Source organism: Falco peregrinus, chromosome 3 (assembly GCF_023634155.1).
Source record: "Falco peregrinus isolate bFalPer1 chromosome 3, bFalPer1.pri, whole genome shotgun sequence".
NCBI lineage: Eukaryota > Metazoa > Chordata > Aves > Falconiformes > Falconidae > Falco > Falco peregrinus.
In genome coordinates this window covers 59,421,864-59,446,343 of record NC_073723.1, presented here as the reverse complement: position 1 = coordinate 59,446,343, position 24,480 = coordinate 59,421,864, and the positions used below count along the sequence as shown (strand labels likewise).

The 24,480-nt window shown below is 40.2% G+C and overlaps 1 protein-coding gene across 2 annotated transcripts in view; it reads left to right on the top strand.

Annotated features, from left to right (window-relative positions):
• The window catches only part of DLGAP1 (DLG associated protein 1), a 430,204-nt gene that overhangs the window by 300,122 nt on the left and 105,602 nt on the right, over positions 1–24,480 (top strand). For both annotated transcript variants that reach the window (XM_027785332.2, XM_055800551.1), the window contains one exon: positions 1,884–2,098. In XM_027785332.2, coding sequence (XP_027641133.2) covers positions 1,884–2,098 — 215 coding nt within the window. The remainder of the gene's footprint in view (positions 1–1,883; positions 2,099–24,480) is intronic.

The window sequence follows — 24,480 nt, the reverse complement described above, 5'->3', positions numbered from 1 at the left end:
ACTGAGTCATAAGAAGAAATGTTGATAAAGATACAAATTAGAGTACACTTTCAGGATTAAATCTTAAGTCCTCTGAGGAAAATATCAGTGCTCCAAGTGAGTTTGTCAAGGCCAGGCTTGACCAAAAGAGATCTGGGACAAAAAAAAAAGAGCTTAGACTGAGCCCAAGAGGAAAGACGGACTTGTTTGAGCCTGGAAGTTCAAGGAAAGCCCTAAATCATGATGACAGTAGTGGGAAAAGGGTCAATAAAGGAAGGAAGTTGGCACGGTCTTGGTTTTGAAATCAGCAGGAAACAAAGTAATGGCATGACTTGTGAATAGTTTGGTTAATTAATTATAAATAGTAATAAGCCCATGAATACTTAGGACCATGAAATATCTCTGTTCCTTTGTATAGCAAAGTAGGATTTGGATTGCAGTTTATAGCAACATAGATTGACAAACTGCCATAAAAATTTAACCTACATTGAAATTAACATTTGAAAGGCCTTACAGCCTCTGATGTTTATAATGTTTGTAGTGGGAATCAATAGCTAAGCTGTTAGCAAACAGTCCAACATTTCCGTTTTGGTTGTCTAAACAAGCTAGCATGTCAATGCTCTGGCTGAAGTTTGGGAAGCAATGGATACATAAGATACTTAGCAGAAGTTAGATGTTGTTGAAGAACAAACTTTCCATAGAAAAGAGACAGTCAGTGATTATCCTGGTAGATGCTCATATTTGTAAGCTGCGGGATAAATTTTAGCAACCCAAAATTGAAACTTCTTGTTTAATATGACTTATGTTTCTGAGCATTGTAGTTATAGCTTGCTTTATAGAGTTGATTCACTAAGAATAATCAGAAAAGTAGCAAACTAAAAATTCACACATACATTTATTTAAATCTAACACAAAATATGTCTAACTAAAAAGCCCTTTGGTGGTTTCACTTTTACTATAAAAATGGGGCTTCTGCAAAATAACTTCAGGACAACTTCTTCAAGGACTCTGCTGCACTGTACGTTGTTTCTACCGTTACAGGAAAGAGAACAGTGTTGGTTTACAATGGTCAGAAGCCCCAGGAACAAAGGGAAAGGATGGGTGGGCAAGAGCACCATGCTCTTGTACTATCCTCTGCTATGTTCCAAAATGCCATGGCTGCACGTTCTGAGTGTTCCAGATTTCCAGTGCAAAGAAGGGACAGCACTTCCTTCAGATCAAGAGAAATAATGCACATCAATAAGAAGAAAAAGAAGGGAATAAAGAGTTGTATGGCTCAGGCACTCAGGCTAACGTAATTCAAAAGGAGGATCCCTGCAAGCTGGCAGGTGTTCAGTCACACTAATTATGCTATAGAAGCGATAGCAGTAGAATTTCACACTTGCAAACCTACTCTTGTGATGATTAGTACCTAGCTCCACTAATCTGAAATGTATCTTCAACCAAAGTCATCCTGGTGACTGTAGCTATGCACACTGTCTTAAAAGATTATGATATAGGGATTTGTATTTCATGTTTTGTGCCTCCCCAGAGGTGCTCAGTATGTTGAGCTGAACCAAAACCACACTGATCTGGTTTGTAAGCACTTTGAATAGAAACCACCAAAAAGCCAGATTTATCCAGCCCAGTGTTAGATCTAACTGAGGTTCCTATGTCAGCATGTTTGCTAGAAACTTCCCAGATAAGTAGTGGAAAATACCAAACAGCCCCAGGGGTTCTTGCGCCTACGCAGGGGGTGAAGCAGGCCGCTGCTGCAAACAGCAACCCACAGTCAAATTGGATTGAGGATGGGCTCTTGGCCACGAGAGTTTTAGTTACGGCTCTGTTGTGACTTAGCATGGTCAAGTATTGCTGTGCAATTACCTCAGGGTATGCTAATAAGGGAATTGGTTTTATCACTTCAGGTTCCTCAAGATGAATGGACTGGATACACTCCACGAGGGAAAGATGATGAGATTCCCTGCCGACGAATGCGTAGTGGCAGTTACATCAAAGCCATGGGGGATGATGACAGTGGAGACTCAGATACGAGTCCAAAGCCATCTCCAAAGATTGCTGCACGGAGAGAGAGCTATCTCAAGGCCACCCAGCCATCCCTTACAGAGCTCACCACCCTCAAGTAAGTCCATGTTTTACTACATCATACAGAGCGCTCCATTAAGACATGCAGTTTCTGTTCCTATTGGGTTCTACCTTCTAGGCACCAGTTAAGGAAAGTATTTAAACAAGTGTGTTTGGTCATAATTATTTTGCGTTGGGTTTTTTTCTGAACAACAGTAGATTTGGGAATGTATTTCCATGTTATTCTGGAAAGGGACCCCTACTGCCTGTGCTTTGAATTTGCCAAGTATTCCAACCTGTTAGTGTTGAGTATTCTGTTCTTTATAGGTCTGTTCTTTAAATACTTTCCTGAATTACAGCTTTGGCCTGCAAAAGCTTTGCATAATTGTATATTTATGTATACTCAACATGTGAAACTAGCCCTAAGCTAGTCTTTGCAACTCATCAGAGAGCATCTGACATTTAATTAAAAAGAACAATAACCATCTGAAAATAGACAAATCCAGGGTTTCCCTGTTCACTCAGAATTGCACTGTATTTTGTGGAGAAATATAACCAAAACTGAATTATTTTTTAATCATTTATGAAAGCTTTAGTCATGAGGAATGATGAATTTATGATTTTTTACATGTCACTTTATGGTTTTCTTTTATCTGTGCCTTTTAAAAGAACCACCCAGATTCTCATGAAAATTACACAAATGGACAATTTTGGTATTAGTGTTTTATTTTAAATTATTCCAAAATGGAGAGGGCCCCTAAAGCAAGAAAATAAATTCTATCCAGGAAAGAAAATAGTGTAGATTAAAATCAACAATTGTTTCTGTCTGTCTTCTGCAAAATTTGTAGCTATAATAGTGAATCATAGTTCAATGAACCAAAAATAACCTAATTTTAGTATAACTTGCCTAAGGCTGTAGCTTTAAAATGGAAAAAGAAGAGCTGCATCTCTTCTACCATCTGTGATTAGAGACAAAAGACTCCTCCTGCATTTTCCTCATTAATTTCCTCTCCTTCCTTGTTCTCCTCTACCCCATTTTTTTTTCCCAGAGACCTTATCTGAGAAATAGATTTTAGAGAAAAGCTTTTGATCCTTGTTAAGAATGTCATGCTCTTGACATCAGTGATGAATAGACCAGAAGGAAAAAAACATGCTTATTGCAGCTCCCCAGAGAAACCTGCCTGACTTTGTCTCTGGGGAAGTCAGGAATTGCTTCTGCTCTGTCTTTCCATTAGTGTCCAAAGGAGAAAGCAGTCTCTTTCTGCAGGGATTTTCATAAGCTAGCTGGTACTTACTCAAGGGATCCAGTGATTCCTCTCATCATCCAGCAGGCTTTACCACATCCTTGTCTGAGCCAAAACCCTCCTCTGAGATCAGTTATTGCAATCTCTGCGAGGTGAACATAAATGTTACATACCACCACAAACTCCATAAAGCCGTGCTTTATGCATGGACACACTAACAGGCACAGAATTTATTCTTTTTGAGACTTTAGAAACATATGTTACATAGTTTTGTAATATATGTAATGTGGAGCACAGTGCATCACAGTAAGTGTCTTTGCTCTTGGTCATTTCTGTTCTCTGTAGATATGTGATTTGCAAAAGAAAATGGAATTATTAAAAATAAAAAGTCCTGCATGTCACTGTTCACCCACAGAGGATGTTAGATCAGAGGGGCTAGGCAGCAGAAGCTTTTAGGTTTAGCTTTCAAATTATTGCAATTCAGCAAAATGCTTGGTCAAATATGTCTTTTCACATGTTTTTAAAACCTTTCCTATTCAGGAAAGCTTTTAGGAGTATGCTTAATTTTAAGCTGCACTCTAAAATTCATGTAAGCTTAGGAGCTATGCAGAAGTAGGATGTAAATCACTGGGTAGAAGGAAGGGGGAAATGGGAAATGGTAGTAAAACAAAAAAGATGACAAAATATGAAATGGCTTCTCTTTTTCAATGACTTTTCAGCATAAACTGGCTGAATTATTTCTTTTAATCTATGATGATACTTTATAGAAATGTGTCTTCCTGGAAAAGCTTTCCACTTTCAGAGACAAATTCTATAATACATAATTACACATTGCTTTTATTCCTTTCTGCTGAACATGATAACTGGGGCGGGGCAGGCAGGCAGGTGAGAACTAGCCAAGTGTTTCCTGGGAATTGAAGTCTTCTGTTATGATAGGTCTTTTTTGCAGACTTCCTCATACTTTCTTAGTAGCGTGACTTGACCTTGACCATGACATTGCTTGTTCATCCCAGGGCTACCCTGATTACTCAAAGAGTTGTGATAGAGTTTTGCTGACGTGTTGGTCAGAGACTAAATTAGGGCCCCTGACTCACTGCATGTAGGTCATCAAGCAATTGTGTAATGTGTGATAACAAGTTACTTCCTTGGCTTATTGTTGACTTGAGTTCAATTTGCACCTGAATAGAGCATTGTGGAAATGAGCCAAAAGCCCCTCTAGTCAGCAGGCAGCCTTTTACTGACACTAGTGGACTTTCTAGCTGACCTAGCAGAACTTTATTAACACCTTAACGCTGAATGGTATTCCACTCCTCTAATTATGTTTTTTCTGTTAGTGAAGAACAAGGCACCTTGTGAAACTGGTGCTCCTACAGTGGTAATTGTCAGGGACCTTCTGCACTTCTGCTACTCTCTTTCTCTGTTTTCTCTGTATGCAGTCTCTAGCTGGCTTCGCTTTCATCTTTGGCAGATCAAACAACTTAAGAACATGTTCCCTTTTGTTTTCACTGTTGGTTTTGAAGGGATTTTTCATCTTGTGGGACTTTTCCTCTCTGAGTACTTGAAGTCTAATATTGGTCTCATGACCCACGCTGTTCCTCCCACCTACCTACCTACGATTGCTCATGCACCTAGTCTTCTAAGAAAGGATTTTCATTATTACCAATGTTTCTTTTTATATAAGGAATAACTTTTGAACTGCACAACTGTGTCATGTCTCGTTTACATAATACAAATTTATTTTCCTGGGTTTGCTGAGGTTTTTTTCTTGCTATACCTTACAATCTCCCTCCTACAATATTTCTCCCATGCCATGGTATCCATGTGGTTACAGCACGTGTCAAATGCTGTGGTACCATTCTGAATAAAGCACAGCTTGCTGTGATCTTGAAATGCACACCTCCGCTGCAGCACTCTCATTATCCTACCGGGAAGTAAGCAGCTTTTTCTCTCTGTCTTGTTGGCAGTATCCTCTTGGTGTTTAATCTTTCAGCCTAGATAAACTGATCAGCTGGAAAAAAAGTGACATTTTCTTGCCCATTCCTGAAAAGTGGCAAAAGTTTCTCTTGCCCTTGTAAGCACATGGAAAACGGACTGGTTAGCTAACTTCTAAAGAAGGTGCAGATGACAGATAACTCTACTACAGCTGAGCTCAGATCAGGATATGTTTCTTCACTACCTATATGTACCTTGGTTATGCTTAGCCTGGTTTTCATTGGAAAAAAAGTATGCAATTACAACGTCCACATGCCAACCTGTCATCTCCACCTCCCAGTAACTTTTGAATCCATTGGCCAGCTTTAACCGAGTTCGCTAGAGAGACTGCAGTCTGGAAGGCACAAAGTTCCAGTAAACCTTATGACGATCTGTAGCTGAGTAAGGCAAAGAAAGATCTGCATCCATCCCTTATGATCTCTTGAGTGAGCAAAATAGCTAGTGAGCTAAAAGATGAGGAATTTGGGAGGGACTGGAAACTCTGGTTGAGGACAAGACGTCTAAGAGAGGGATCCTGTTACCATAGTTTTCCTACTTTTGCTGGCCCTCTTCCTCTACTCTACTGTACAAACACTCACCACTTAAAACATAGCTTCACATTCTGCTTCCTAACTCAATATTGCTGCTACTGTAGCGACTTCAGCCACTTGAGTCTTCTGCACAGCTGCTTTTTTTTTTCTTCTCCAAAATATTACAGTACTTAATGGTAATGTATTTGTGGACATTTTGCATGGGTTTTTTGGGTTATATACAGTTGCAGAATTGTTCCTTTGAATTAATATTTGATCATGCAAACTTTTTTCTGAGATGAATTGTACTCTGATCACCAGTATATTGACAGTTTCAATGATCTTGATACTTTGGACATGCATTTGTAGAACCTGCGTAAAAAGGAGAGAAGGAAGAATAGAAATCAGTTTTTTCTTAACAAATTTTTATTTTCAAGATATTCTAATAGAAACATCGTGTTTTTCCAGTCATCTATGACGTGGAGAAACACAGTTATAAACACCTCAAACATTTTTTAATGGGCACCAAATTACACCACTGATGATGAAAGGAATGTGTGAGCATATAAGCAAAAAACATTAGGCATTTCTCCTTTTTATCCCATGGTAAAGAATTTGTCTGTGTAACTTCCACCATAGCTGCATCTATTCCTGTGATTTACTGCATAGATAAGTGATACTTAGAATAGAATAAACCAACCACTTCCTAACTTTAAAGTTTATCAGACACCTTTCAAAAATTATATCTCAAAATATGTGCATGTTATTTGTGTACATCCAGGCTTATTTTCTGTGTGCTAATACAAATAGCATAAGTACTTTATACTTATATGTTTATGGGACTCTGAAGATAAAATTGTCTTGAAAGCCTCTGCACTATTTTTCTCAACATCCTATAAAACCACAGTAAATAATCAAGCTCAATTAAGAGGCAGAATCTGGTAGCAAACAAAAACAGTGGAAAAAGCAGGAAGAAATGGGTAGATCTGATTTATACGTCCTGAATTCTAACTGTTCATCACCTGTCTGAGAAAGGATCAGATCAGTTCCTGGAGAACAAGCATTCAAACTAGGGTCAACCTAGATTACAAATCAAATCTTGTTAGAGTTGCAGGACCAGCTCTGCTAGGACTACTTGTAAAAAAAAAAATCTAGCCACCCCATTGTTACATAGTATAAGGTGTTTCAGATAGAAAATCCCTTTACACTTGTAAAAATAATACTCTCAAATAATTTTGTCTGATGGCAATTTGTGGTAATCAGGAGGAAAGGGGATATGCACACATGGGCACATCCATATAGACTGATGGGATGATAAAGTGCATCATATGCACAGAGTGAATTAACGGTGAAATTGAATAATGCCTTTCAAACGTGGACTAACATGTATGAAAGGATGAGCAAAGGTCCAAAAGGTTTTTACACTAAAGACACAGCATGTTGCATGGCAAGGATGTTTTTAAATCTTATGAGCAAAGCTGGAGGTCATTATAGCTTTGGTTTTCCTATAGTGATGCAACACATGCATTTCCGTATGTAGAAATCTTCATGGCTTCTCAAACTGAAATATACAGTCTCTCAGAAAATCATGGATCAATATAAACTCTGGAGATGGTTCTCCCACTTTTTCAGCTTTTCACAAATGCTGTTCTTGGGAAGTGTCTGCACTGAGGGAAACGATAAGGGATGTAAGGATAATTGTAGCCTGACACATTGGCTAGGTTGTTGTGGCACTTGAGCAAACTGAATCTGATGTCCTTACACTGCATTTCACGATACAGTATGGTGTGAAATACGATATGAAAACCATCTTGGTCTTAGGAATGAGGTCCTGTTTACCTTAGGCTATTTCTATATTACTATAACATGTTTCAAATTATCCCCAGAAAAAGGTGTTATATAAACAAAAGCATACTGCTTTTTTAAATGGAGGTGTTGTCCTCATTCTGCTAAAATTAATAAAAATGTCTCATTAACTTCACTGGCCCAGATCAGGGGTAGGGGGAAGGAAGAGGGACCATACAACGTGATGCAATACCTCATCTTCCTTATAGGGAGTATTTTTAGACACATGCAGGGAAGCTTGTTAATTTTCTTTCTTGTTGAGTGACTTTCAGTTAGGGAACAATGACTTTCCTTATTAGTACAAAAGGAATAAGTCTAATTAATCTTTTATTAGTGTTTTACAGTATGTTTCTCTTACATTTTCATCAGGTGTTTAGCTAGTGAAAGAATTATTTCTGTTTTCCTTGAGGTGTGTTTGCTTGAAGAGGGGGTTTTTTTGGCTTTCATATGAAAGAGAATGGAGCATCTCCATGAGGTTTGGACGTGCAGCCAGAGGAATAGTATTCTAGAAGTATTGTTGGCCTGGGTAGTAACTTTCCCAGTCTGCAGTTACTGATGCATGATATTATTACTTAGCTTTTTGTTCATATTATCGCAATTCCTTCTCTTTTTTCTTTGAAAGCTAGGGAGAAGCTTCAAACAGGTTTCTCACTTTTCAGGCTCATGTGTCAGGTATGATTAAGTTTAGTGAATAGTTTGTAAGTCAGAAGAAAATTTGAAAGGCAAGGCAATAAAAAATATATTTATTTTGAGGTAGTAAGTGAGTATACCTCTGAAGCCAATGGTTTCCTTAGGGCAGCTGACATCTATTTTGTGTACGTGATATTTAAGGAGCAGAGGATATAGATTTATTGAAGGAACTTTGACCTTGGAGCTTTTAATGAACAATTGCAACTTTCCACTGATGATAGATACATATAGCATCATCAGTCAGTTAATGCTTAATATCACTGATGGGCATGTGAGAAAGCTTGCGCCCCATGGCAGCATTTCTTCTGGGCTTTGTGTCCCCACACACAAAGATATGTACACCTTTACAGCACAGAAATGAACCTGCTCATCTCACTGTACAATCCTCTGTGGAGACAGGGCATTCCTACAGTTCGCTGTATAGCATGTAAGTAGGATGGGCACTCCTCCTGTGATGATCCTCACCAGTTTATCTTGCAATGAAACTGGGATGCCCTAGCTATTACAGTCTCACTGCTAGCAGACGTTGCTTATCCCCTCGTGAAACTTACCTTTCTGTCAGTCTACACCTAGCTCCATATGTCCCTGTGCCCTGTTATGTCAGTAATGTCACATTTGTATAAACAAAGTTATTTCCTGTTTCTCTAAGAGAAGAAGTCAGAATTTGGTTGTAATCTGTGACTTACACTACAGTTGTTGCCTGGCTTGTACTTTTACCTTTATTTGTTGAAATCTGAGGACATCAATTAAAATTAACTTACCCAAGAATAAACATCAGCCAAAAACAAAAAAAATACTTTAAATTTGCTAGTCAAAGTGTGATCTTTTGGCAATACTGGAGCAGATATTTCTGTTAAAGAAAAGCTGCAACTTCATTTAGATGATTGGCTTACTTGCAGAAATGGAAGTCCTTGTCCTGTATCTAGTCACGTGGCCCAGCTTTAAGCTTTATGTTACACATAGCTACAGATGGAAGTGTAAATTGTTAGCTTCTCTCAGTTAAATCCTGTAAACATTTATACATTTTAGAGAAAATTATTTTGGTGAGTGTAAGTCCACCCCATTGTCTGTTTTAAAAAGCAAGGTCTATCACTATACTTTATGGTTCAAATGGTCACTTCTAGGGCTTGCTTTAAGAAACACAATTATAATTACTGAACCAAGATGTGGTTTTCAGCCATCTCTTTCAGGGTATAGCTTTTACACAGCCAACCTGCGTATTTGCATGCAAAACTGGACTTGTTTATTTTTAGCCCTGCTTCTGCCCACCTATTTAAAATGCTGCCTCAGAAAGGAAGTTAATAATGTCCAGTGGGGACAGGAGAAGAAATGCTGCCTTAGAGTGCAAGGACATACACAAGCTATATGTTAGGAAAATTTTCCTAATGGTAATGATAGTTAGGCGCAGGAGTGCATTGCCAAGAGAAATCGCTTCACTGGACATTTTCAAGAAAAGGGTAGAAAATGTCTGCCAGGACAAATTTAGGTATTGCTGATCCTGCTTTAGGGTTGGAGGAGGGACAAAATGACCTCATGAAGACCCCTCCAGACCTCTCTTTTATGATTCTTTGTCTTTCTCAGGCTATGGAATATACCCACTGCCACTGTTCTTACTTCCTTAACTTTATTTTTAAATATAAAAATAAAATTCTCATCAGGACCAAATTATTCCTGAAGGCCTGCTGTTGAATAGTAAGTATAGATATCCCACCCACAGCAGTGCCACATGTATTTTAAATGTTATTTCATTGCTAGCGTTTTGAAATTATGTTCCAACTGCTGCCAGCCATACCATGCTTGACTCTCGGTATGTGATCCTGTACTGTCTGGTTTAGCCTGCTAAGGGGAGCTCAGCTGATGTATTAAGTCTGCCATGCAGAAAATTCACAGGCATAGAATGAGATGTGCATTTGCACAAAATTCAGTCTGGAGTACTTAATGTCCAACATAACAAGACAAGCAAGCAGGCAACAATAATTAAGTTAATTATTCATAATAATTTTCTGTTCTGATCAGCCAGAAGTGCAATATTCTTTCACTGTGAAATGCTGGGGCCCCTTTAGATTAAAAATAGAAAAAGATAAAATAATGTATTTTGCTTTAGTTTCAATGTGAAATTACAAGACAATCAGTGTTGCAGACATGCTTTGGGATCTTCTGTTAATTTGCACCATGTTAGGGTGAGAGAAAGAGACATGAAAGTAATTGTGCTGCCCTCACAAATAAAAGTTACTGTTAATATCTAAGTCATGTTGATGCCCAGTCATTTGTTTCTTTTATTTTTTTGTGTTTGTATTACTGCTAAGATAGAGTAATTTTCAACTTATTTTGGTAATTCTTTGCTGACTTGGGTGCAGTATGGGATGAAGGTTAGGGGCAGGGTGCAGCAAAGAAAGCGTATGGCCCCTGGCAGCTAAGGTGCTGAAGTAGGGCAGCATCAAATACACTGTGCTCCCAGTGACACACGTGAATGAAGGTTCACCTGAAGAGGCTTGACTTTTTAAAAACTCCTCTCCTCCTAATGAAGTTATAAATCTTTTCAGGAGAGGAGAAATTAGGGAAAATTCTTAAAGACTTTTTTACATTGTGCCTGATTTCTTATTCATCATACACCACAAAGATAGAGAACTATCATACGATCACGGCTTGTGTTATATGCTGGTGTGAAAAACATATTCTTGTTGAAAGCACCTCTGCAGCAGCTGAGGTTCTGATTTTCTGTAAGAGATTGCTGCGGTTGCATCTATAGTGGAGTTGCACAGCAATTTCCCATTCCCTTCCAAAGGGCTGTGCTACCTGACCAGGCTACACTCCAGCTGCCCAGCAGCTTTGCCTGCAGCAAACCCAGCGACCACAGAAAGCTGTTTTTGTCAGCCCCGAATGCCAGCAGCCACATCAAAGCACCCAAATCCTTCTCTTTATTTAAATGACATTGGAGTGGCAGCCATGCTTGGGTTGCATCTGTGCAGCTCTGCACTGTGACAGTGATGTATCATGCTGAAGGCAAGCTCAGGAGCTTTCAGGACTAGTATATAAATCTCACCAGTTTTACATCTGACAATTGCTATTGCAAATCTGTTCTAAGCCTTCATTACTCTACACTTGAAAGGAAACCTTGAAAAACATCTTTAGAAGGTAGACCTCCTTGGACTAGTTCTAAAACTGTTCACAGTTATTACTTCATCACACCAAAATAGGCATAATATAGACATTCATTAAAACTCTGTCTTGTAATAATCAATATTTGTTACTGTCTGCATAACAAAGATTGGAGAATGTACTAGAATGGAAAAAAGGTTTTTACTTCATTTATTACTTTTACTCTCTTTTTTTCAAAACTTAAAACTGCTACTTTGCTTTTATCATATTTAGAGAAATAATTTGTTTCTGAACGTTGCATAAATCTCAAAACCAAGGATACATGCATAATGCAGTAAGCTTACAACCACTTTGGGTGAAATGGTGTCAATGACGATATCAACTGAGTCATGACTTCATCTCATAAAATTTATGTTTGTAGCAGTGATAGAAATTATATTTATAAAAGCTGGAATTTTTTATTTCAGGGGAGGTGGGGGGGACGACACACGACACAATTTCTGACTCTGAAAAGGTCTTTTTTCCTTATTCTAGTGGGATGTAGCCAACATGTCATTCAACCATCCTTGTGAAGTTGCAGTCAAAGATGTTGAAAATCTCAGAAACATTGGCACTGTCTAGTCAATAGGGTCCAATCTAAATGTCTAGCCATGGATTTCAGACTGGTGCAGGATCTGTTGGACTCATCTCAGTCATGTGGCTGTAAGAGCTGTGAGACAACAGGGATTTGGCAGAGATGTGTTGCTCAGACTTGTTTGAAATGCTGGTGAGTCAGGCTGTGCCACTGCAGTTGTTCAGTCATTTACTGTTGGGTAGATTGTCATTTCTGGCAGAGCAGTAACTCTCTGTCTATTACTTCCCCCCCCCCCCCCCCCCCCCCCCCCACTTTGAGATCATTTGATTTGGGGCACAAGTTAACTGCTGTTTACCCATAATGAACGAATTTGCATTGAGAGGGAGTGAATGATGCCTTATTCAGGTAAGATGTTAGACTGACTGGCTGGAACAAATGTTAGCACTGTGTCACTATTTCTGTTGTCCCTTTCTCTTCTCTCTCTTTTTCTCTTTTTTAAGTGATTCCTTAATATTTCTAAGTAATAATAATCAGTACTTAGCTAAGCATCCTTTTTTCCATTAGAAAAGCCAAGATTTGCATAAAGAATACCACATCTAGAGTCTTCGTCCCTTCACACAGTGACAGAATGACCTTCTGGCTATCAACTACTTCCATATTTCCACCTCCCCACTGCTTATTTTATTTTCTTTTTAAATGAATTTCACACCTTTGAAAATAATAACCGTGTAGCACTCTCTTCAGCTTTCATTTATTGTAGCCCTGATCCTAATACACTCTCCTGCTAAGATTTTCATCAGCGGTGATTTAATTACTAACCTTTTTCACTAGTCCTGTTACTAATATCATCCTTGTGAGTCTTTCACAGTTCTTTTATCCCACAGTTTCTAGTCCTGAGTAGAGCTGGTCCATTGCTAGCACTCATGGATCCTTCTCTTTGCATCCTTTTCTCACCGGGGAGGCATGCAGCTTGTGTTGGAAAATGGCTGTGCCTGCCTTCATTTTGGTGCTCCATTGCTGCCCACATATACGTCGTAGTAGTTAGATGCACTCAGCCATGCTTCAAGCTGTCTTTGGAGTGCTTTCCTGGGCAACTGGGTTTGCTCACTGCTCCAGTTCTCCAGGCAGAAGCTGCCACAGCGGCTCGCAACCACAGCATGGCAGCCCAGGTGCTCTTGCCACCAACCAGCGGTCAGGCAGCCCTTGTGCATGGATTGCTCTGCAAACACACGTGAACACCAAGGAGGCTTTTTCCTATCAGCTTTAATTGTCCCTTCTCCAGAGAAGTTAATCTATTCCGTTACATCTCTGTGATGACTGCGGTATCTGGCCAAGTGTTTTGCCTCTGGCAGAAGGTTGACAAGCCCTCGTTTTCTATTGAAATTGCGTGTTATGACTATATTCCCTTCCCCTGTTCTCAGAATCAGTGTGTCCATATAATGGTAGCTTGTTATTTAATGTAACTAGCTCCCTTAAGGGCAACAGCCCAAAGAATAATAAAATAAATCATTTGAAGTTCATGCAAACAGTGAATCACCTGAACAGCTGTCTCTAAAAACAGAGCTGTAGTTTGCTGTTGATGTTGTAGAGATTCTTCATCTTTCGAATATGTTTTCAGATTATGTGTTGTATGTACCACCTTTAAATGATGTACATAATAGACAATAAAAAATTATATATAGAGGAAGAACCTTTATTTTGAAGAAATATTTTTAAAGAAGAGGGTGAAATAAAATTGGCATGTAAAATAATACTTAAAACAGTGATTTTAGGACTTCCTGATGCTTATTTGCAAGTCTGTTTTACAATATTTTCAATTATAAATTTTTTTTTTAATCTAATCCCATCTCATAAATAGAATATTTGTATTTCTAGAAAGAAAAAATAGAAATAGTCTTTTTTGTAGCCAAAATCAGGTAAAATCTTGCTTCTGAGTTTAATCTTACAGGTTTTGTTGTACTATCTTATATTTCACAATTACTCCCTAGGTGTTTCTTTCATTAACAGCACTGAAGTCAGCCACAGTGGGAAGTTTAGATCTGATCCAGGTTAGACCTGAGATGAATGGAAATCCCCTGCCCTGCTCCCTGGGCTACCCACTGCTCCCAGTACAGGCCTGAGATACCCTTCTGGGAGGGCGTCTCGCTCCATGGGGAGGTATGCGCTGTAACTCAAAATCAACACTGGGCTTTTTTCCCTAAGGTATGAGACTTCATTTGAATAAGGCACAGAAAAATAGTTGTCGGCTGTTTCTCTGAAAGTCCTTGGGAATACTGTGCAACTGGGATCTGGGTCCTCAGTACTGGATTCTGCAGTGGGTTGTTTACAAGTCTCAAGCGTAACGTTTAAAATCTGAGCTATGGAAGTTTTTTCTCCCCCCTGACAAAGTAGACACGAAGTTTTAAATGCCAGCCTCCTACCCAACACAATGGGATGATAACCTCTGCCATGAATTAATCAAGCTGCTTGTTAAAAACATTTTCTTGCCACTGTTCTCTCAAGTTCTTTTGAATTCAGGCAAATCTAACAGCTTTCTCTTTCATAAAATGATACACTAAGGTTAATTATAGTTCAGGAGCACTCTAAGGTATGATTTGGCTGCTCGGTGTTTCTCAGGTCTAAAAAGAGCATGAAGGGTGCACCTGGAACTAGTGCCTGGCTTGCCTTGTTCCCACAGGGAAAGGGAGGATCAGTTCAGCAATTAAAATGAAGGACAGAAATTGCAAAACTCCCAAGTGTGGTGCCCATTTTTCTGCCAGAGGGGAGCAGGGTGGTGGGAGACTCTGGCCCCTACATCTACATGCTGCACCCCCACGGCAGGTAGGATGTGGCCTTGGGAGCAGAGGCCAGGGAAGGAGTGCCAGGCGCCCCACCACTGCTGCTCCCTGCCTGGCCTCTTCCCAGCAGTGGGTATCAATGAGCCTCCAGCTCTGGGTAGAAAGGGATAATAAGACTCACCTCCTGCACATCGGAATGTCACAAGCATTGTTTCATTACAGTTAGTGCAGCAATTAAGTAGCCTTCTAAAGAGGCAGCAGAAATGCTAGTACAGTCATTGTTAGTCATTGCCCCCTTGCTCTTCACTCCTTTCTGCACTCCTGAAGCAAGGTTGGTGGCAGCATTTCCTTGTGCTCATGGAGATGCCTGGGAAGAGCCGCACCGCACTGCGTGAGCAGCGAGGCACAGCATGGGGAAGAAGTTAAGTCGTCCTTGTACTTCCCTGTACTGTACAGTACAGTATCCTGTACTGCATTCTGCAGCTGCAGAGGCTGGAGAGACCTCATGTAGGGACAGAAGGGTCAATTCTTCTCAACCGTGCTTCCCACGTGCATCCTGCTTCCAGGATGCTCTCCTCGCTTTTTCCACCTGCTGTACGTATTTGCTCTCCCCATGAAGTATGAAAGCCCAAAGGAGGAGCATGTGATTCCTAGGAGTAGCAATAACTCATGTTGCATTTTGCTGAGTCTGTTGAAACGCATAGGTACGATCTCATAAGTTGACACATCTCCCTCTCTCTTACCACCATGCAGCCCACACCCATTCCTAACATGTGTCCTAGAGGTGGTTCAGATACTTTCACAGGGGGTAAATGATAGATAGGCATCCTTCCCCTCAGCTAGTCCTACCTCTCCTCTTCCCTCTACGTCCTGCCTATGTACACTAACGCACAGCTTCCCACTCACTTCTCTATAAATTTTCTTTGTATTTCTTACCCTTCACACTATAGCAGAAGGGAATCTTAAAATGTTTTGGTTGTTGGTTGGTTTGGGTTTTTTACTGCCCATAGGGAAGGCCTTCATAGCTAGGGAAAAATCTTTTAATATATCTCAGAGCCTGAGCTGCCATGGTGTGTGCTACACAGAGAAGCAAGCACACCACACACGTTGAAGATCACAGCCTGGTTTGAGTGGAGGGGGTTCCCACTGTACGCTCTGTGCAAGCCTGTTCCTGGAAAACGTGAATTTTCTTGGTTAAAAGCCATTTGGAAGGCTTGGAGAAACATTTGTCTCCTGTTACTGTCTCCTGATTTCTCTTCTCTGGAGGGGGCAGACAGCCGCACGGCTGGCAGCCTAATCACCCGCTAAGAGCACGGTGCTGCTGGGGACAGCAAAACCCACAAGAACAAGTGGAGGAGTGTTTTTCTACCTATGTTCCAAGCTCTTAGTGCACTCACAACAGATATTATCCATGAGCTTTCTACAATCTTTTTATGAAGGATATTGATCCATTTCCTTCTGCTGAGTTTAAGTTTGGTTTTTTCCTGTTTGACAGAGCAGGACTGGGCCTGTTAATTTATGCAGAATTTGCCTAAGCTGAGGGAAAAAACATAACTCAGACTTTCCCGTCAATAGACCTTCAGCAAAACTCTTAAGATTTGACCTGCTAAACATCTAGCAGTTACCTATCTAATTAATTACTTGCTTATCTTCAGATACAAACAGCTTTCTAATTTTATTCAGCGTTTTCCTGTTACTGAGTATCTGTTAGTTAGTTACTGTTAGTGAGTAGTGAGTGAATTGCTGTACACACAAAAACCTGCCTTCACATATCCAAATTGCTTTCTTCCTGCTATAGATGGATATTTAGCATAGTTACTGTAGTGAAAGGAGCAAGACTGGTAATACAGCCATAGAGAGTGTATTATTGTGTTGGGCTTCTCTTTGGTTTCTACTTTCAAATAGCTTTATTCTTAACGAATATGGAAGTTAATGTGTTTAGTAAGTTGTGAGTTTCTGTACAGAAGGAAAACTCTTTTTCCAGACCCAGTGCTGACCTGCCCTTTCTAATCACCAAGAAAAATACTTTCACTCATGAAAAACACATAAAAAAGCTTTAAATCCTACCATTTTTGTAATGATGTGCTGAATGTTATGAAAGCAAATTACCCGATGAATCCTAATTAATTGCAAATCAGGTCCACAAACGCTGTAAAAATCAGAATATATTCTAAGATATAATAGATGTGCACCATCTTTTTTATGTTTTGTTTCTTGAGTCCTTGAACTCTGTGTTTGTGTGCTTTCTTCACCAACTGTGAAAACTCGAGGATTTTTTCCTTTAACTGGAAAGATTTTGCAAGCCTCCTAAGATGAGCTTTAAGGAAAACGTAAAGCATTGCAGAAGCCTAATGAACAGCAATCATTGGCAGCACTAGATTGTTCCTCCCTCTAGTGGCTGGCTGGCTCCAGTTGGACTATATGGAGCTCTTTATTAATAAACATCTCGAGGAATTACCCCATTAGTTTAGCTACTGGGAACTTACTTTTTCCACACTAGCATCCTCCAGCTCCCTGCCTGCTTGGTAATCCATGGTGCCTCTGTGTACATATCCGTCACTGTGTTACATGACCAGGCTTTCAGTTTTTCAAGTCCACATCTGTACAGTTTTCTCAAGCTTTCCCGGTCCCTTCTGTACATTATATTACATGTTTCACAGTAGCAGTCACATAAAGAAGGCCACCCTGCCTCTGTTGCATTCTGTGATTCCACACGGTATATTACACCAAATCCAGGTAATTATCATAGCTGATCTCTGATGTATGCTAAACAGAAAAAGTTATGAATTCGAGGTGGCTTAGTTTGTCTAGTCATGGTGAAATACTGGGAACTGTGTTTGGACAGTGAGCAGGACATTCGTGCTTCCCCCGTCTGCCTGGATGTGTCGGTGCATGCCCATACGCCAGTGGGTAGCTCAGGCATGTTCATGTCATTGAAAGAGACAGAACACATCCCTTTGTGAGGAGTTCAAGAAAATGTAAAGGTGTTGCAGAGCTGGAATGTCTGGCTTAATTTTCCCTAGCAGCGTCCCCAATCTACTTAGTCAGAAGGACAAAGTGTGGTGGGTTGACAATTGGCCCTTACCTGGCACATCCGTATCTTATTGTCAGGACCCTGCGCAGACCTTCGAAGGCAGCCCTACACATCCCACCTGCAGGCAAAGACATGCTGGTGTTCAAACGTCGTCAGACAGGTCTCTGCCCTGTTGCTCCTGACAATAACATATGGATTAATATCTTATCATAATGTGTCTGTTTTCTTAATCAAGGTGACTAAAAAACTGAGCAGTAAAAATAGCCGCTATAAGTACAACAGCCTTTTAAGGAAGGGGTCATCTAAGGAAGAGGATGCTTACTCACGCAACGTGATTAAATTGTGTTACTTCATGAGTAAAATTGCAGCCCACTCATAAGAGTTGTGAGACTTGAGAACATAACATAGGTTTCACTACACTTTGCTTAAAATTGACATTTTAGGCATTAAACTTCTCCATAGCTCACTGAAGTTTTATGATGCTGGAGATCTTTTGAAAGAGTTCTGTCTTACCTCAGCAAAACCATTGGCTTGAGATGATACCATAAATCATCATCCACAGCCAATAATAGTTTTAATAGAAAAATGCATTTCTTCTAAAGTACTTTTTGACCATCACACCAAACATTCTTTACTCTTTATTAACCAGCTGTTCCGCTTCATGTACAATATCTGTCTCTGGGGCTGAAGTTTATTATTTCAATCATTCTGTCACCTTTGCCTCCAGAAATATAATAAAAAACATGGTGCCACTAATCTCTTCCATCGAAAAACCTCAGTCATGTCTGCTAACTTTAATTCAGCATCACAAAGCCACTTGAGAGATGCTGTAGGGAAGTATTAACATACCTGTTTTCTGGTTGTGAGAATTTGTATGACTTCTCCTCCAGGTCACACAGCAAATTTCTGTCAACACTGAAATCCGAACCCATGAGTCACAGTCTGTTGCCTGTGGTTTTAAATGCCAGGTAGAAGTTATTTATCCAGAAAAATTTACAGTTTCTTTTTCCTTTTTTTTCCCCCTCTGCTATGGTGTTTTAAACAAAAGCACAGATATCCAGGTGTTTTCATCTTCTGAGCAGGACAGAAGGCCATCTTCAGCTTGACCACGTATCCTACTATTGTGTTCTGAAACGGAAAGGGAGGTTTCTTAACTCATTCATAAGTAGTAGGTTGTTTTGTGATTTATATGGGATAGAGAGCACACTACTAGTCAGTCCTCTGTAAGGAACTAGCTTTGTTCCTTTCCCTGTGCAAACACAGATATTTGGGCATTTTTTCTACTTGCCATCTGAACTTGCTGGATTTTTTTTTTGCTTTAATTTTTCATTTGAAAAGAGCAGTGTACCAATTCAGTAAACCGCATATTTTAATTCTAAGTATGATAATTAAATTCAAGTAAATATTTGGAAATACTTAAAGCCAGCTGACTTTTGCAGGGGTTAAGGCTTTGTTGTAGTTTAACCCCAACTGGTAACCAAGCACCACGCAGCCACTTGCTCACTCCCCCTCACCCAGAGGGATGGGAAGGAGAATCGGAAAGGAATGTAAAACTCAGGGGCTGAGATAACAACAATTTAATAGGTAAAGCTAAAAGCTGCGCATGTGAGCAAAGCAAAGCAAGGAATTCATTCACCACTTCCCATGGGCAGGCAGGTGCTCAGCCATCCCCAGGAAAGCTGGGCTGCATCACATGTAACAGTTACTCGGGAGGACAAATGCCATAATGCCAAATATCCCCACCTTCCTTCTTCTTCCCCCAGCTTATATACTCAAGATGATGTCATATGGTATGGAATGTCTCTGGCTAGTTTGAGTCACCTGTCCTGGCTGTGTCCCCCTGCAGTTTCCCATGCCCCTCCAGCCCTCTCGCTGGCAGGGCCCAAGAAACCAAAAAGTCCTTGATTTAGTATAAACATCACCCAGCAATAACTAAAAACACCAGTGTGCTATCAACGTTGTTCTCACATCATAACCAAAACACAGCACTGCACTAACTACAAAGAAGAAAATTAACTTTATCCCAGCTGAAACCAGGACAGGCTTTCTTCCTTTGAAATGAGGTGTACAACCCCTTTGAAAATTCTCAACCCTGAAGAACATCCACTCTTCAGAAATATTTTTTATGTTCTCATTGTCTTCATCTGAATCATTGCACTTGACACTAACAGCATGATGAATGGCATGATAACTTGTTGTCCATTTCTTTATTCCCAGACCCAAATAAATGTTTCAGGGTGTATGTGTTTCATGTGATCAAAAGATAACTACTTTAAACAATTGGGGAAAAAAAGTTCCTTTTCAGTTCCCAGCAGGATTTTGCATTATTTTGCAGGTTTCTTGAGACATTTTTTTCCTTTGTTCTTTCATACTCCAAAATACAGATAGCTCTGCTTTATCAGGATTCATTCTGTACAAGTTTGGCCCAACAATAGCCTATAACACAGAAGGCATCTGTTTTTTAAAAAAGAAGAAAAAAATCTAATAATGTGTCTTAAGCATAATTTTATATCTTTTGAGCAAACTTGTATTTATCAGAAAAGTTTTATTAATAGAAATCAACTGCAGGCTCCCACCTTGAGGTATGCTTTGGGCCTGTTTATAAAAGCATTGACATGCCAACTTGTCCAGACCACTATCTATATTTTTTTATTATTTATTTATTTATTTATTTATCTGTTTAATATATACACCTGAAATAACAGGTTATCACTTCATGTTGTATCTCTATACAGCAGACAAGTCTTTTTGTAATCACTGCAAAACAAAACCAGAAAGACTTCGGAATGGAGAGATAGAATTATAAGATACACATGGATAACTGAGTTTTTAGAATGAACTGGGTTTGTTTTGTTGGATTTCTTTTGATGTAAACGCACTTGAAGGAAAAGTGGTAGCAGCTCCTTTTTTCTGAGGAATAGCTCTGGTAAAGTTACATGGAAGGAAAGTCTCCCTGCTCCTGGGGTATCACTTTTGCTGTGCAAGATCAGTGATAAAAGGGAAAATCCCCCAGAGCAGCACACTGTTGCCCAGAGAATCAGTAGAGAATTTGCTAGAAACCCTACTGCACATCATTATTTTTTAATTTACTTATATTCTAGACAGTACTTTAAATAAAAATATGGAATACAAGTTATTATTTCCAGCTTTGGTATGACAGAAGAAGATGCAGGGGTTTATCTTAGTGGTAACTCCCAGTTGAACAGTTTCCCCCAGAGCCTTTGCTTTTTTATCAGGAAGAGACAGCTGCAAGTCATATCTGAGCTCCAAGCTATACTTATCCAGACACAGCTCAAGAAACTGCCTGTAGAGTTATCCAGTAGGTCACTGCTCTGTCTTATCAACCCCCTCTCAACCCCTGCACTTTCAGGAGTAGCTGGATTCTCACAGGTGTCTGCAGAGAAGCAAAATGTAGTAAGAAAGAAGTACTTGTTTAGAAAAAAAGAAAAAGCAGTCTTCTCTTCAGGCATTTTAAACCGCTTAGCGTCCTTCAAGTACAAACCAGCTAAAACAGAGGATACTGAAATAGCCGCTTAGTAAGAGTATGCATATGATTTTTCAAAATGAACCCATCAAGAGGCATGAGGAGAGAAAATCCACAGTCACCACCAGTGCATATTACAGTCCAGGTCAACAATTTGCTGGTGGTATCAGGAAATAAAGCGTGCCCACAATGGGTGACGTATCATTGTAATTGCCAGGTAGCATGCTTTGCCCTGTGTTGAATCTTGCTTTCTCAGTCATTCATTTGGAGGTAGCGCTGTTAATCAGAGATGTAAGAAGGTGAGCTCAGTCCCTTAGCTCAGTTGGCTTTGGGATTTTTCCCTTCTCCATAAAACTGAGTTAACATAGTTACTAGCCTCGCCTCCTTGTTGCTTTAAAATGTACTTCCTTTCCAGAGTTTCTCCAGTAGTTTGGTTTGTGTTGCACAACTGTACAGATGGTGTTGAATCTGCTTTTTCCATTTGTTTTTAGTAGGTAACTGAAACTTTTGAAATGGCAGAAGACTGAATAGGAGGTGAAAAAATGCTGCATATGTAAAATGCATTTATGGAAAATGCAGGTGGCTGCGTATTTATGCGAAGGTGTAATGAAGCTGACTTGCAAAACTAAGATGTGTTCCTCACCAGGAGATGTTTATACAGATCTAGCCCGGATATTTGAAATGTCTTTTGGAACTAGGTGGTACAGAAGCAGGCACGTGGCTGGGCCTGCAGGCTTATGTCCATGCAGTGTGTGGGTGACCATCACCTAGTTTCAGGTCCATGTGGAGTTGAGGACACTGAACACTGAAAACTCATTGCAATTTGTCAGGAAAAATTGCTATTAAATAAACACAGCAGTAACATTCAAGAGGAAATAGGTTTTTTAGTATTTACCTAGAAAACATTATTCATAGGTAAATACTGCCCAATATTGTAACTTGGAGCAGCACAGGAGGACTTTCAGCTTCAGGAATTTTGCCCAGAAGATGCCTTTTAGCAGAGCTGGAGCACTATCCTCCCACTCCCTGGAGCAAGCCAGGGCTGCTGCATAAATCGCGGTGCTAAGCAGGGAGGGCTGGCTGTGCAGCCAGCTCAGCACACAGCCAGGTGACATTCCTGAAAAGTAACTGCTTTCCTCCTGCGGTTTGGCAGAGAGATGTAATTCTTGGGTTTTCCCACTGACAGAAGTAATCAAACTTTTAAAGTAGGAATCGGGGAGACCTGAAAATTAAATTAAGCAGGTGAGGGCCAAGCTTGTGGAGACTGATTTTTTTTGTAGAATAACACAAGGACTGCAATGGGATATCTTGATCCCAGATATCCTGGGGTTAAAATAAAGAAATAAATTTTTAAAAAGCTGTCTGTAAGTATTCAGAGTAGGAATAAACTTAATATTAATACAAAGACGTTCAAACTTCTCCATTTGACGAATGCATGAGGAAGTGCAGATCCACAGGTGTGCAAGAGGATGGTTTGAGTATGTTACCGGACAGCTGAGAGGAGGAAAATGACAGTGTGATTTGACTCACTTGTGATAATAGCAGCACTCATGGAAGTGGCAGTGAAGCGGTCTGTGTCCAGCACCAAAAGCTATGCCTGAGCAGTCCTGGAGGCATCTCCTTCCCTCCTTCTCGGGGGGCTCACCCTCAAACACGTGCTCACAGGTGGCTGGCTGGCAGACCGAAATGCTTGAATTACTAAAATAAGTCTTTCATCTGAGCTGACTGTGGATGACTTTTGAGCCTTACTCGTGGGGAGAGGTGGCACTGAAGTAGCCAAGAACATGAAGTGATGTGGGATCAGGTGGGCAAGCCTGGCCTCACCAAGGAGAGCTGAAGGAGTGTCTTCTGCAGGAAGGAAGGTTTGACTTTTGTGCCAGCGAAGAGAGAATTCATCAAAGCAGTGGTGAAAGGCTTTAACAGGTAGAGCAGCAAAGGATTCATCCTTATGCCAGCAGGGGCCAAAGGGCTGCAGGCAGGGCTGCAGGCACGACTGACCTGCTCAGGCCCTCAGGCACTGTTCGTTCTTTGCACTATACCTGTTAGGAGGCAAGAGCTTTTCCAGCTTAGTTAAATCTATCTCTCTGCTGGTGAGCAGCACGTGGTCCTGAGATTATTAGTGCCAGCCCAAAGGAGACTCGTGCTGAAAAGGCAAGAGCCTTGCATCTCGTGTTTGGTCTAGGCTCAGACATTTTTTCCATAAGCAAGGATCTCCAAAAACCTGTTTGAGCATATACTTAGTACGATTGGCAATAGGGGCGACATTAAGGCCCATAGCTTTCCTCAGAGGGTCTTCTGAGAGGAAAGACACACTTCTCAAGCTGGGTGTTCTTGACAATGTTATATCTTAGCCTGCTAAGTGTAACGGGAAAGGATGGCTTTATCTTCTAGTGTAAACAAAAATGTCTGCTTTTACACAGAAACGACTTGCCCTGGTATGACTGGGTTGATCTGGTTCATCTGGATTGAACCGTTTCTACATTTCAGCATCTGTTTTCATTCTCCAGGGTGGAACAGAAGAGCACGTACAATTATTCCTCATGCATGCACACACCCACATGGGAATCAGCACCACTATGTAGACCAGATTTCTGATTAAAGATAATTGTATAATGTCTGTCTGCACCATCTTCCATCTGCTTCTCTTACCAACTCGATTGTATATGGCATCATGTGCCCCTTCCATGCTGTGCTCTGTTCTTTTACCGTGTCTAGAATGCAGGGAGAAGATACAGCATGTCTATGGCAAGGGAAATGTTCCTTCAGTTCATTAGCCTATTTTTTTTATCGATTGTACACAGCATCTGAGAGGATCTTTAAGATAAAGAGGAAGCTTTGTTATAATGTCTATCTGAATTTTTGTGCAGTCGTCAGCTTTGATAACATTTTAACAACTAAAGATTGCTCTTGAAACAGGGTCACACAATCTCAACACTTCCACATCCCAAAGAAAAAGAAAAAAAAAAAAAAACAACCCAAAGCTTCCTTGTCCTTCGGGATGAAAGCAGGTTTGTAATAAAATCACAAATGAATGGTTTCATGTCTGATGCTGAAGCTAGCAGTAGCCAGATGTGGAGAGTTTTAAAAGGGACTGGGCTTTTTAGAAGGATTTGCTACTAAAAAACATTGATCCAGTTCCTGCTGCCCTCTATCAAACAAACAGGAGCTCTCTGACAGGACACCATGGGCTTA